The sequence below is a fragment of the Podarcis pityusensis genome (genome assembly GCF_964106645.2).
Source record: "Podarcis pityusensis genome assembly, chromosome: Z".
In the NCBI taxonomy this organism is placed as follows: Eukaryota; Metazoa; Chordata; class Lepidosauria; order Squamata; family Lacertidae; genus Podarcis; species Podarcis pityusensis.
The window spans coordinates 10,147,036-10,161,728 of NC_138044.1; the positions used below are offsets into that span (position 1 = coordinate 10,147,036).

The window sequence follows — 14,693 nt, forward strand, 5'->3', positions numbered from 1 at the left end:
GAAATATTTATACACATTGCTCACCCCACACCCCAATTAGACCTCACCAATAAGTTTGTCATTGTGCTGTATTCTGCCATGTCACCACACAAACTGCAGCATGCGACGACAGGCTTACATTTGTATGAATATAGGAAGATGTTAAGTTGGTTCTGAAATACGTGTTTGCCCAGGATCCTTGTCCTGAAAAGGTTGTAAACTATTTCACCCAGGGCTAACCCCAGGTTTGAAAAGAAGAAGAAGAAGAGGAGGAGGAGGAGGAGGAGGAGGAAGAGGAGGAGTAGTTTGGATTTGATATCCCACTTTAGCACTACCCGAAGGAGTCTCAAAGTGGCTAACATTCTCCTTTCCCTTCCTCCCCCAACAAACTCTCTGTGAGGTGAGTGGGGCTGAGGGACTTCAAAGAAGTGTGACTGGCCCAAGGTCACCCAGCAGCTGCATGTGGAGGAGCAGAGACCCAGCAGCTGCATGTGGAGGAGCAGAGACACGAACCCAGTTCACCAGATTACGAGTCCACCGCTCTAAACCACTACACCACACTGGCTCCCATGCTGTCGCATATGCCTCAGGCTTTTTGCATGGCAATGGAAGCAGCCACAGTACTTGAAGGGTGGCTTGAGCTGCCATTTTTAAATTTCTCTGGAGGGTCCTAGGCCATGTTGTAGCAGAGTATTGTGGTGACTTAAAATGTGTGTCTAGGTAGGAGCGTCTCCAATGTGGTACAAGCACTGGTGGATCCTGCTGGAGCTGTCAGGTGATGACACCAGACCTGATTGCACCTAGATCAATCCCCCACCAAAATTCTACATTGTTATTATTTTTTTGCTATTATCATCACCATTACCATCACTACTATTAATTAATAATTAATTAATTACCTGCAATTCACCCCCACCCCTCATTCTAAGGTCCCAGGGAGAGTTCTAACACTATAACATTAAAACACAGTATTAAAAAAGAGTTTAAAACAACTTTATACAAATATATATACTGTATTTTTTGCTCTATAAGACTCACTTTTTCCCTCCTAATAAGTAAGGGGAAATGTGTGTGTCTTATGGAGTGAATGCAGGCTGCGCAGCTATCCCAGAAGCCAGAACAGCAAGAGGGATCGCTGCTTTCGCTGCGCATCGATCCCTCTTGTTGTTCTGGCTTCTGAGATTCAGAATATTTTTTTTCTTGTTTTCCTCCTCCAAAAACTAGGTGCGTCTTATGGTCTGGTGCGTCTTATAGAGCGAAAAATACGGTATATATTATCCCTCTCCCAACACTACTTCCTCACTTGTTCTCTTTTCTCGTTGGGGATGGGGTGGGGGGGTGAAAATTGCAAAGTAGGAAGAAACACCTCACGAAGTTACACCTCTTGGCCTCAATATGAGCGCCATTTCCACAAAGTAAGAATCAGAGGCAGAGCATCCGCTGAGACACACCAGCAGCTTGAAATAACCACTTAAAGGACCTTGTTGTAATACATCCAAGGGCAGAGACGAAGCAACCCTTTGAAGTCCTGTAACTGAATTAGGAGAGAATCCCTCTATAAGAAGGTGACCCGATTAGGCAGTAATCCCATTGCCATGGCAACCCAACTCTCTCGTGGAGTTTAGTTTCAGTTTCAATGTCTGCAAGAAGGGCGTGCAATTGACCTCCCTGAGCCGAGGCATCACCTCATCTCCTCCTCATACTGCTATGGCTCTGGTCAATGCAAAGCAGACCTCAGTTGCTGCTGTTTCATTTAATTTCCTTAAAGCACAATACTAACCATGTTACTCTGAGTATTTATTGAATTTATATCACACCTTTTTCTCTGCATTGTTTTCTCTCCTTCCTCATTTAACCCCCTCAACAACCCTGTGAAGTAGCTAAGGCTAAGAGGCAGTGGATGGCCCAAGGTCAGCCACTTTAACCACTGTACCACACTGTTAAGTCCTGTTGAATCCAGTGGGGGCAGTGATGGCTGGTGTCCATTGGGACTGGAAGGCAAGCAGCTCAACAGCAGGTGATGCCAGAGCCAATGACATGGAGAGCCAACTAATTCTAGTTCCACCCCCATTCTCCTCTCTGTTGAATTCTACTTGGCCAACACTGAGAATAAGGAGGAAGATGAAGCTGACAGTTAGTACTGCCACCCCAGGAATGGGTTTAGGTAAGAAGGGAAGCGGGGGGCAGGGGCTGAGGTTAGACTGGAGCTAGTTTGGCAGTACCTCATTTGCCCAAATGAAGTAGCCTCCACTGAATGGGGCTTACTCCCAGGTAAGCGGGGTTAGGATTGCAGCCTTGAACACTCAAGAATACTTTCACTCATAAAATATGGACTTTATTGTACCATTTATCCCCCACCTTCAGGCCCAAAGGCCCACAAGGCAATTTACAATTAGTCATGTTGACACCATACAATGGTACCTCAGGTTAAGTACTTAATTCATTCTGGAGGTCCGTTCTTAACCTGAAACTGTTCTTAACCTGAAGCACCACTTTAGCTAATGGGGCCTCTTGCTGCCGCTGTGCTGCGGGAGACCGATTTCTGTTCTCATCCTGAAGCAAAGTTCTTAACCTGAAGCACTATTTCTGGGTTAGCGGAGCCTGTAACCTGAAGCGTATGTAACCTGAAGCATATGTAACTTGAGGTACCACTGTATATGATAAGAAACATGGCTTCAAAAATTAAGCTACAGTATTACAATTATATCCACTTTTCTTTCAAGGAGCCCAAGATGGCATGCCTCTGTCGACTTTATCTTCACAGCAAGGTAGATTAGGCTGACAGTGGTGCAGTGCCCAGGTTTACAGAGTATGGCCCTCAGTGTGGAGATCTATCAGGTCAAAGGAGAAATAGACAAATCTGTCAGATTAGTCTCTCAATTGCTCATTTTTCCAATCCCTAGTTCAGCACATTTCCATATCAGAGAGACCAAATTCTTTTTCTAATACTTTTCCCCCACCATCTTCTCCCTTTTGCGTTTTCTCAGCCTCAACCAGGTTCACTTTGCTTTATTGCATGGGTCAGGAACCTTTATGGCCCAGCAGGCAAGATCTTTACCTCCTCCCCACCCAACAGGCCAACTGAGACAGGTGGTTGGGTGACTGGTGGGCAGGTAGATATGCACACCAGCAAAAGCAGCGAAGGTAGCGAGCAAGAGAGATTGAACTCCCCACGTTGTACAGGGTTCAGATGTAGGAGGGAATTCTCTGCAGATTACTCCCTTATGCCCTCCAACTGAGCAGCACTGAACTCCCCACACCAGGTCAGTTCAGTCCTACACATGCAGGGAACAAGGGCATGTAGATGAACCAATCCACATCTACCTATTGGGCTAATGCCACTTTATTAGCAGGTGGGTGAGATTTAAGGGGGAAATGGCCCTGTGGGCCAAATCAAAACCTCTGGTGGGTCAAGATTGCTCCATGGGTTGGAGGCTTTCCACCTCTGCATTACTTGCAACAATTGGCATTTGTAGTAATTAAATTATAACAATTAGATGTGATACTTAGAACCACGGAGGCCGAGAAAGAATCTCCATCACATCGGAAGAACTGAAATCAGCCTAGCGACTCATAAGGCACGGTGCCATCTGTGGACACCATTCTCTCATGTTGTAGGTATTCCAAACTGGTTAGCACATCAGTGGCCATTGCAATCACAGCCTCCACTTGGCAGTGCACAGAACAGGCTGAGGCAATAGGGGAGGCAAGTTGAGCTGTCCAGAGAGACACAAGAGCAGCTGTTGGAAAGTTCAAATTGCTGAGGCGTCGGCTCGCGCCAGGCTGGTTTTTGCACCTGTGAGGAAAGAGATCCCTTCCACATTCCATAAAAACATTGCATTCTTGGCATGATCACCAATGCTCTTATTCTAATTGGGGAACTTAGATGGGGGTTTGTCACAACAACTGTCACTTGTACCTCACAGTGGCCCACACTACAGGTTCAGCATAAAACAGAGCAAGGTTGAGGAACTTTTTCAGAGCACATGCCATTTTTGGGCAGGTCCGGAAACGAAAGTGGGCAGAGCAACATGCGAATTTTACCTTTGTGCAGCAGGCTAGTTTCTACATAACCCTCAACAGATTAACTTTGAATCCAGTTGGATCTGGTTGGAATGTGTTCCTGACCTCTGCTTGTCTGAATGGATGGGGGTGGGTGGCAGGTGTAGACAGTAGTCTACTGTGCAAAAATAAACAACCACATCCACTTCTCCACCCACTGTTGCCTCTGGCCCTTCCAACCAATAGCATGTGGCCCCCAGAAAGTTGCCCAGAGGCTAATGTGGCCCTCAGGCTGAAAAGGGAATGCACCCTCTAGCAGAAGCACCACTGCCCTCAAGAGCTGCTTGATGTTGCAAGTATCTGTCACCATCTCAGAAGAGGCATTCATTACCACAAGTAATAATAATAACAGCAAGAACAGCAGCAAAGGCCTGCAAGTCAGAGCTTTCCAAACTGTGTGTTGTGATATGTTGGTGTGTTGGCTGCAGTGTGTAGGTGTGTCGCACGAATACTCCCCACGCTCCTCCCAGAGGTAAGTTTGCTAGTGAAACTGAATTACAGTCATACCTCATGTTACGTCTGCTTCATGTTACGTTCTTTCAGGTTACGTCCCGCGGTGACCCGGAAGTACTGGAAAGGGTTACTTCCAGGTTTCGCCACTCACGCATGCGCAGAAGCGCAAAATGACATCACGCGCATGCACAGAAGCAGTGAATCACAACCCGTGTCTGTGCAGACGCGTCGCTGTGGGTTGTGCTCTTTTCATGTTGCAAACGGGCCTCTGGAACAGATCCCATTCACAACCAGAGGTACCACTGTACCGTGTCGCAAAGTGATGAATGTCTAAAAATGTTGGTGTGTCACCAACATGAAAAGTTTGAAAGCTCTGCTGTAAGTAATTTGAGGCTCTCCTCCAGGTGCGTACCCCACAGGAGGTCCAGAGAGTGGCAACACATGAATGGGCCTTTTCTGTGGTGGCTCCCTTCTTGTGAAGTGCTCTGCCCAGGGAGGCTCACCTGGCACCATCATTACTTACCTTTAGGCTCCAGGCAAAAACATTTCTTTCCCACCAGTCCTTTAGCTTTGAACGATCTGCAGCCTCCTTCAGTGGATGGGATGTTTTAGTCCTTTTAAAAATGAGGAGTTTTATATTTTTCTCTGTTTTGTTTTTGTATTGTTATATGTTTTGTTAATTGCTTTGAGTTGCATTTGCAAAAGAGGGGGAGACCCTAATTAGTACAAGCAGGAGGAGGCTGATATAAATCATACTCAGCTACATAGCTGCAAATAAAACATTTAAAGTGCAGTATGCAAATGTGACACAAATGGCAACAGTGATCTATGGCAAATTCAATGTATTTTTCAAAACGTTTTTTAAAAAAGCATTTTCACAGCGTTTTTTTATATGTGTGTAGATTCCACCTCAAAGATGGGAGAATTGGTTGGTTTTGGTTTCTCTCAGTTTCTGATTTTTTTCCCCCCTCTCAGTAATAGTTGGAGTTTTGGCTGCTAAGATACAATTAGCCTTGATTTTTAAAATAATAATAAAAATATTTACTGAATAAAGCTTTTTTTCCCAAAGAAGCTTGTAAAGGCTTCAAGTTGCAAGAAAGGAGAGTCTGACTAAACATTCGGAAAAACTTTCTGACAGTAAGAGCTGTTCAGCAGTGGAACAGACTCTCTTTGGAGATTGTGAACTTTGCTTCACTGGAGGTTTTTAAGCAGCAGGTAGATGGCCATCTGCCATGGATGCTTTAGCTGAGATTCCTGCATTGCGGGGGGTTGGAATAGAGGACCTTTGGGGTCCCTTCCAACTCTAAGATTCTATGATTCTCTGAAAGAGAAATCCCCAATCGATTGCACCCTCCAATTGAATTAATAGAAGGTGATGCTGTTTGGATAAATCTGTAGTGCTACTGTATTCTTCCGTGTATAAGATGCCCCCTACTTTTGGGGACCCCAAATTTAGAAAATGGGCATATATGCGCTATCCGTGTATAAGACGCCCCCAGATTTTTAACCTTATTTTGAAGTAAAAAAACCCTAGTCTTATACATGGAAAAGTACGGTAATTTTGTGTGCTTGTGTGCAGGTACTGCGATACATGGCCTAACTTTACCAATTTAATTCACATCTCTGCTCTGCAATGAAACACCGACCTCTGCTGGACCCCACTGTGCATCACAAGCTAAAATCCTCTTTTCTTTTTTTAAACTTATCCTCCTGTTTTGCAGTATAGAATAATGGAATTTTAAAGTTGGAAGGGACCACAAGGGTCATCAAGTCCAACCCCTGCAATGCAGAAATCTTGTGGAGGTTGAACCCACAACCCTGAGATGAAGAGTCCCATGCTCTACTGCCTGAGCTATCCAGGAGATATTATTGTTCCCTCTAATTTGTTCTGGAAATGATCATTGCAAGATAGAAGAAGAAGAAGAAGAGTTTGGATTTGATATCCCGCTTTATCACTACCCGAAGGAGTCTCAAAGTGGCTAACATTCTCCTTTCCCTTCCTCCCCCACAGCAAACACTCTGTGAGGTGAGTGGGGCTGAGAGACTTCAAAGAAGTGTGACTGGCCCAAGGTCACCCAGCAGCTGCAAGTGGAGGAGCGGAGACGCGAACCCGGTTCCCCAGATTACGAGACTACCGCTCTTAACCACTACACCACACTGGCATTGCTCATGTTGCCAAAATGGTAGCAAGAGAAAGGTTGTACCCAGGGGCGGGGCTTCATGCTCCGGCACCGGGGGGGTGTGGAGAGCAGGTGGGGGTGGGGAGTGCCGCCCTGGGGGCGGGGGGCACTGCCTGCGGGGGCGTGGCACCCAGCACGGGGGGGGGGATCGTGCTGCCGGGGGCGGTGCGCTCCCCCCACACTCCTCTTCCTCCTCCATAAAGTGAGATGAGAGCCGCAACCCCAGAGTCATCCGCGACTGGACCTATTGGTCAGGGGTCCCTTTACCTTTATACCTTTAGCCTCTTTAAAAGGCCTTCTATCAAACAGGCTGATGGAGGAGTGATGGAGCAATCTGTTTGAAATCTATTAGCCTGATGGGTTTTTGATAAGATTTTCCTTCCTCTGCATCTAGTGCAGAAGCCAAGCAGACTGACGGAGGAGTGTGGAGCAACCTGGTCCTCCTCCACCACCAACTGGTTTAAAGGTAAAGGTAAAGGGACCCCTGACCATTAGGTCCAGTCGTGGCCGACTCTGGGGTTGCGGCACTCATCTCGCTTTATTGGCCAAGGGAGCCGGCATACAGCTTCTGGGTCATGTGGCCAGCATGACTAAGCCGCTTCTGGCAAACCAGAGCAGCGCACAGAAACGCCGTTTACCTTCCCGCCGGAGCGGTACCTATTTATCTACTTGCACTTTGACGTGCTTTGGAACTGCAAGGTTGGCAGGAGCAGGGACCGAGCAACGGGAGCTCACCCCGTTGGGGGATTCAAATCGCCAACCTTCTGATTGGCAAGTCCTCTGTGGTTTAACCCACAGCACCACCTTACCAACTGGTTTACTCTGCTGCATATCATTCTTGGTTGCCAATAGTTAGGAATAGAGGAAGCTGCCTTATGCAGGGTCAGACCACTGGTCTATTGGTCCACCTAGCTCAGCATTCCCTAAACTGACTGGCAGTGGCTCTCCAGGGCTTCAGGAATCTCTCCTACTCCTTCCTGGAGATTCTCAGGATGGAAGCTGGGTCCTTCTGCATGCAAAGGAGATGCTCTACCACTGAACTATGATCCTTCACCCTTTAGTAGGCAAGTTGTTAAATGGCTTAGCAGTAGGTCATCTGCCCTGAATGTAGAAGGTCCCAGGTTGAATCCCCAGCATCCCCCTGCCTGACATCCTAGAGAGGCACTGCCAGTCAGTGTAGACAATATTGAGCTAGATGTACCATTAGCCTACATCAATATGAGGCAGCTTTCTTGCATCCTCTGCTATAGCATTCCTACACTATGAACCACTTAGAGGTTTTACTGCAATTGACTGTACTAATTAAATAAATAAAATACATTAATAAAATGTATTAATTTTGTTCAATAAATAAATGTTTCTATGTATGTTATAAGGTTGCATTTCATTTTTATTTCATCTTGGCTGCAAGGCGCTCTGGGCAACTACAATATCCCCTCTCCCCTTTATTCTCACAACAATCCTGCAATGCAAGTAAGACTACAGAGACGGCACTCACCCCTAGGTTATTCAGGAATCTTTATGGTCCAACTGAGGATTTGAACCCAAGTCTTCCTGGCCCCATATAATGCATTTGCACTGGTTCAGCCATAGCAGGAATTTCTGGTAGAAGCTGTATGCCGGCTCCCTCGGCCAATAAAGCGAGATGAGCACCGCACCCCAGAGTCAGCTACGACTGAACCTAATGGTCAGGGGTCCCTTTACCTTTACCTTAAGGTAACAAAGAGGACACGGGTGGCACTGTGGTCTAAACCGCAGAGCCTAGGGCTTGCCAATCGGAAGGTCGGCAGTTCAAACTCCCGCGATGGGGTGAGCTCCCGTTGCTCGGTCCCTGCTCCTGCCAACCTTGCAGTTCCAAAGCACCTCAAAGTGCAAGTAGATAAATAGGTACCGCTCTGGCAGGAAGGTAAACGGCGTTTCCGTGCGCTGCTCTGGTTCGCCAGAAGCGGCTTAGTCATGCTGGCCACATGACCCGGAAGCTGTACGCCGGCTCCCTCGGCCAATTAAGCGAGATGAGCGCTGCAACACCAGAGTCGGTCACGACTGGACCTAATGGTCAGGGGTCCCTTTACCCTTTACCTTTATAGTATTTTGATATTTGATCATAGTTCTAGAGGTGCATCATGAGGAATGGTTGACAGAGTTCAGTATGTTTAAGCTGGAGAAGAGAATACTGAGAAGTCATAGGATAGCCGTCTTAAAATAAATGAAGGGCTGTCACACAGAAGATGGAGCAAGCTCGTTTTCTGAGGCTCTAGAGTGTAGTACTCAAACCAATGGATTCAAATTACAAGAAATGAGACTGCGACTAAACCTTAGGAAGAACTTTAGGATGTTAGGAGCTGTCCAATAGTGGAATGGACTCCCCTGGAAGGTGGTCGACTCTCCTTCATTGGAGATCTTTAAGCTGAAGTTGGATAGCCATCTGTCAGGGATTCTTTAGCTGTTGTTCCTGTATTGCAGGGGGTTGGACTACATGACCCTTGTGGTCATTTCCAACTCTACAATTCTATGGTCCTATGTGACTCATTGAAGAAATCCCATTAACAAAAATAAATACTTTATATGTATTGTTAAAAAACTTACAGATGAAGTTCTGCTTAAATGAAGTCCTTTGTATTCTACCTAAGAAAGCGTATTTGAGCTTCATTTTTATAAAGTACCTCCAACAATAATGACACTATAGTTTGAAGAAGTGTCATTCATACATTTTAATATCACATTTGCACAGCCCCGCTTTTTTCTTCGTGTCAGAAATTAATGAAGTACAGAAGGATAATTGGCTCGTTTTGATGCCACTGTAATACAATCACCACCCTCTGGAATTACATGTCCTTTGCTCAGGGGCAGAGCTGAATGGAAAAAAGAAAATCGAACTTGATTGTTAACACAGAGGTAACTTTATCCAGCTGGACCTACATGCCCAACACTGCTTCAAGTGCAGAAATACTGCCTATCTGTCCAAAACTGCACACGATCTTCAAGGCTTGGAAGATTCAAGCATAACCTACAAGCATCATGCAGGTAAGTCTTGAACTATATTTTTATCGGCAGCCCCCTGGACTACCATGTCAATACATGAAGACTGTTCCAAACGTTAAACCTCACTTTATAAGTGAAGAGAGACATGAAATTAACTTCAACATCTGTGCAATATGGAAGGCAGGTCTGCTACGCAAAATACCAGTCTAAGAAACTGACTTATACTGAGTCAGACCATTGGATCCATCTAACTCACTGCCCTCCAGATGTCTTGGGATACAACCCCATCAGTCCTCCACACACACACACACACACACTGACTGTAGCTCCTGGAAGTTGTAATTATAAAACATCTGGAGGACACAGGGTTGGCAAAGGCTGATCCACATTGACTGGCAGTAGCTTTCCAGGGGTTTCAGACAAGGACCTTTCCAAGTCCTGTGCTGGAGGCTGGACCCAGGAGCTTTCACATGTGAGGCAGGTGCTCTACCACTGAACTACAGCCAGTGGTTCACAGTTGCACAGGGTTGGTGGTCTGTTATTATTTTTGCAGCAAAATCGCTAAAGACTATCTCCAATGTCCTATAGCCACCCTACCAACAAAGAGAAAAGGGTGAGTGTTCCAAAGCTAAGCATCTGGAAACACTGAAAACACAAGGCACCTCAATTTCAAGAAAATAGGGTGCACGTTCCGTCACATATAATGGAATTTCCGAAAGAAGATATTGGGAGCACACCCAGTCATTTGCCCATGTATGTACACATAAAATAGTAGATTGAGCTGAAAGACAAACACATGATGTACATTGATTGTTGCACTGCACCCCTAATTATTATTGTTGTTGTTGTGTAAGATTGTAAAAAAAGTTGTATAATCTTAGAAGGGGCATGGCTGTAACTATCATGAAGGGGACGCTGCACGTCTGAATTTGCCCCTTCCCTAAATATATAGGGTGAATACTAGGGTTACATCTGTTTGAATCTGTAATCAGCTTGAACTGGAATATATGACCACTTAACTCAACAGAGCTTACTTTTAAGTATAGATACAGGATTGCACTGAAAACTTTTAACTACTGTAATTGGTAGGGCCAAGAGTTGAGGACACAGCATTTCTTCCAGGGCCATCCATCCTGGCTTCTGGAATGATACTGCAGATTAGTGAAAGGGGGAGAAATTAGATTTGGTTTGCATTTAAAGGCAAACCTACCTAATTTTCACTTTCTGAAACAGTATGTGAACAAAAACAGAACCATCTATTGGCATTCATATTTCTCCAGCCAAGTACAAAAATGGATATACAGGCAACTCCCCATTTAAGCGTGATCACATACATGCACACCGAACCCAGGTGTAGCCCCCAAGTGTCATGAAAAGGGATTGAATAAGGGGAGGCTTATGCAGACTCCATTGGACATGCATAGGAGTCCAGAATGGACCCCCTGCACAAAACGAGGATTGCCTGATAATGCATAAATTAGTGAAAATTGCGTACAAAAATACATTTGGGTTGTATCTAAGTTATACTCAGAGTAGACCCATTGAAATTAATGGGCCAAACTGAGAATAGACTCATAGAAAGTAATGGACATGAGTGAGTAGAAATAGCATATTACAACCAGGCCTTTTTTCTCAGCTGGAACTCAGTTCCGGCATCTCTCAAGTGGGTGCCACTGGCATTCTAAGAGAACAAGGGAGGTGTTCACAGTGAGTTCCAGCACTTTTTTCCTAGAAAAATAGCACTGAGTACAACTCAGTATATTGGAGATTGCTTTGCAAAAATGTGCATATTAACATAAATTCACACTAAGACTAACATTCACAACTTTATTTAAGTAGAATATGAAGAAAGACAGCGCAACAACATGTATAGTTATTTAACATGCAGAAGATAACAAGTAATGTAATAAACCAGAAAGGGAAGATGAGGGAAGTCAATGGGAGGATGGGGATTGTAAAATATAAAATTTGGATAACTGTATTTGCAAATTGTTACAACAAAGAAACCCAATAGTTTTTTTTAAAAAAAAATCTGTATGTTTTTAAAACCTACCACTCTCCTCCCAAAAGAGGGTAAAAGCACATGGCTTTAGTATGCATGTGAAAATAAGAATGATGCAAAATATAAAACGTGTCTGGTAATCTTAGGCACTCATATAGGATCACAGAAGAAGGAAGTAGTCCATATACAACTATGAGAGGAGGTGTTTTTATTATTATTAATTAACTTTCTATACCACCCTTCAGCCAAGGATCACAGGATGGTTTACTATATAAAAATACTTAACACAGTAATAAAAACCACAAATACACACTGTTTAAGAAGCCATAGATTTTTTAATTAGCCAAAGGCCTGGGAGAAGAGGAACATTTTAGCCTGGTACCTAAAGATGTGCAGTGAAGACAACAGGTAAGCCTCCCAGGGGAGAGGATTCCAGAAGTTGGGAGCCACCATAGAAAAGGCCCATTCTCATTTTATCACTCTCCGGACCTCTCACGGGGGGGGGGGGCGCACATGAAGAAGAGCCTCAGATGACGGTCGCAGGATGCGAGTTGGTTGAGTATGAGTATGTTTCCGAGCACAATTCAAAGTGTTGGTGCTGACCTTTAAAGCCCTAAACGGCCTCGGCCCAGTATACTTGAAGGAGCATCTCCACCCCCATTGTTCTGCCTGTACACTGAGGTTCCGCTCCGAGGGCCTTCTGGCGGTTCCCTTGCTGTGAGAAGCCAAGTTCCAGGGAACCAGGAAGAGGGCCTTCTCGGTAGTGGTGCCCACCCTGTGGAACGCCCTCCCAGCAGATGTCAAAGGGATAAACAACTACCAGACTTCTAGAAGACATCCGAAGTTTAGGGAAGTTTTTAATGACTGGTGTTTTAATGTATTTTTAATATTTTGTTGGAAGCCACCCAGAATGGCTGGGGGAACCCAGCCAGATGGGCGGGGTATAAATAATAAATCTATTATTATTATTATTATTATTATTATTATTATTATTATTATGGTGGTGGTGGTGGTTGTGGAAGAATCACTGCACAACACACTCTTGAAGAGGAAGTAGACACTAAACCTCTTCTCTTTTTTGCCCTGCAGCTAATCTTCTGCCGGCTAAGGACCCATCAGTGGTGCTTCATTCTTTTTAATGTTGTTCTTTTCCACATTTTGTTCTTCGGAGCTGATCTCGTGGAAGAATACTTCTTGCGAGCACTCCCCAACACCTACACAGACATGAAGGTCCTCGAAGCCAGGGAGAGAGCACGGAAGCTGGATATGACCCCCTTGAAGGCCAATATCTCCAAGGCTTATGTAGCTAGCCAATCAGAGGCCTGCTCCAACCAAGAGATCTTCCTCCTTGTCCTAGTCTTTGGCAGCCCTGAAAACTTGTCAAGGCGCAACACCATTAGAGAAACATGGGCCAACCAGACACATGTCAGGGGTTATGGTACTCTCGTTTTGTTTGTGCTAGGGAAGCCCTCTTCAGAAGGCACCCAGTTGGAGGTAGTCCAGGAGATGGAGAAGCATCAGGACCTCATTCAAGGCTCCTTCCTGGACTCTGTAGAGAACCAGACACTGAAGACACTGATGGCTGTGGAGTGGGCCGTAACATTCTGCTCCAGGGCCCGGTTCATTCTCAAAGCAGATGAGGAGATGTTCATCAACCTCCCAAGTTTGGTCGAGTACTTGCTCAACTTAAGAACCCATCCCGAAGACATTTACCTTGGGAGGCTGGTTCATCAAGAGAAACCCAACAGAGACCCTCAAAGTCATGGCTTTGTTTCTCAACAAAAATACCCAGAAAAATATTATCCCGATTACTGCAGTGCGACTGCGTTTGTCATCTCACAGGATGTGGCTCGGAAGATCTACGTAACCTCTGGAGAAGTTCCTCTTTCACTGCCTCCTGGTGCCTTTGTGGGACTCTGCAGCAAAGCAGCTGGTGTGGTGCCTGCTCACAGTTCTCGATTTTCTGGGAAAAAGCACATCCGCTACAACCGCTGCTGCTACAAGTTCATTTTCACCTCCTCCACAGCAAGAGATACCCAGCTGCTCCAAGAATGGGACGAGATCAGCAATGGCAAGGGCTGCACTGTACTAGAAACTTATTATGGGTTGGTATCCTGCAAAGTCATGACATACCTGGATGGATTTAAACACCTAAGTGTTGATGCCTTACAGAACGAGGCTCTCCATTTTGCTGATTAAACTGACCCAAAAAACTCACATTCCAATGTTTGATTTTAACCATGGATTTTCTCTGCTGAACCATTTATGCTAGGAGCCATGGCCAGCATCCTGTTGCAAGGAGTTCCACTGACTACTTGTGCTTTGTGTAAGTTTTTCTCTATTCTTAACTTCCCATTTAAAACATGCATACAACAGGAGAGTATAGATGATGAACACTCACAGAACACGAGCAGGAGTCACAAGGTCATGTGAACTAGTCCACTCCACGAGTGGATGCAAGTTCTTTAAATGATGCATCTGTGCATGGTGTGGATGGTAATGTGACAGCCAGGCGTGGCAGCAACCAGCTCCCACAGTATTCCTTGGACATGTATAGATGACTTTACCCACCCAAACACTGAATAGTCAGGAGCTCATCACCTCTCCTCCCTTCCAAGTTCCAATATCAGTGATCAAAGGATAGAGCAATCCAACACTTATTAGCCTTTTCAAGTAAGTTAGGGTAACAGTCAATCAAGAACAGGGGAGGCTGTTGTTGCTTTTACACTTTCTTGCAAAATTCAGTGGCATCTGGTAAGTCAGCCTTTCCCAACCCTGGGTCGTCAGATGTTGCTGGACTTCAACTCCCTCAGCCTAGGCCAGTATCCCCCAATGGGCAGGAGGAATGTGAACTGCAGTCCAATGATATCTAGGGATCCAAGATTGTGGTAAGTGACTTATCAGAAGCAGAGCAAGATTAGAAATGGGGATCTCGTGCAGCCCTCTAGATGAGGTTGAGGAGGCTAACTCCCATTAGTTCCAGCCAGCATGGGCAATGGACAGGGATGATGGGAGCTATAACACAACATCTAGGA

At 45.3% G+C, this 14,693-nt stretch overlaps 1 protein-coding gene across 2 annotated transcripts; it reads left to right on the top strand.

Moving 5' to 3' along the window:
* Positions 1–2,090: 2,090 nt before the first annotated feature.
* Positions 2,091–14,342, top strand: B3GALT9 (beta-1,3-galactosyltransferase 9). 2 transcript variants are annotated; one of them, XM_080990981.1, is made up of 3 exons: positions 2,091–2,143; positions 9,519–9,698; positions 12,748–14,342. In XM_080990981.1, the coding sequence occupies exons 2-3, from the start codon at positions 9,693–9,695 to the stop codon at positions 13,855–13,857; spliced, it is 1,116 nt and encodes a 371-aa protein (XP_080847107.1). In that variant the 5' UTR covers positions 2,091–2,143; positions 9,519–9,692; the 3' UTR covers positions 13,858–14,342. The 2 variants fall into 2 exon arrangements, with proteins under 2 accessions (XP_080847107.1, XP_080847108.1); XM_080990982.1 differs by lacking the exon at positions 9,519–9,698 and having other exon boundaries at positions 2,108–2,143.
* Positions 14,343–14,693: the final 351 nt, after the last annotated feature.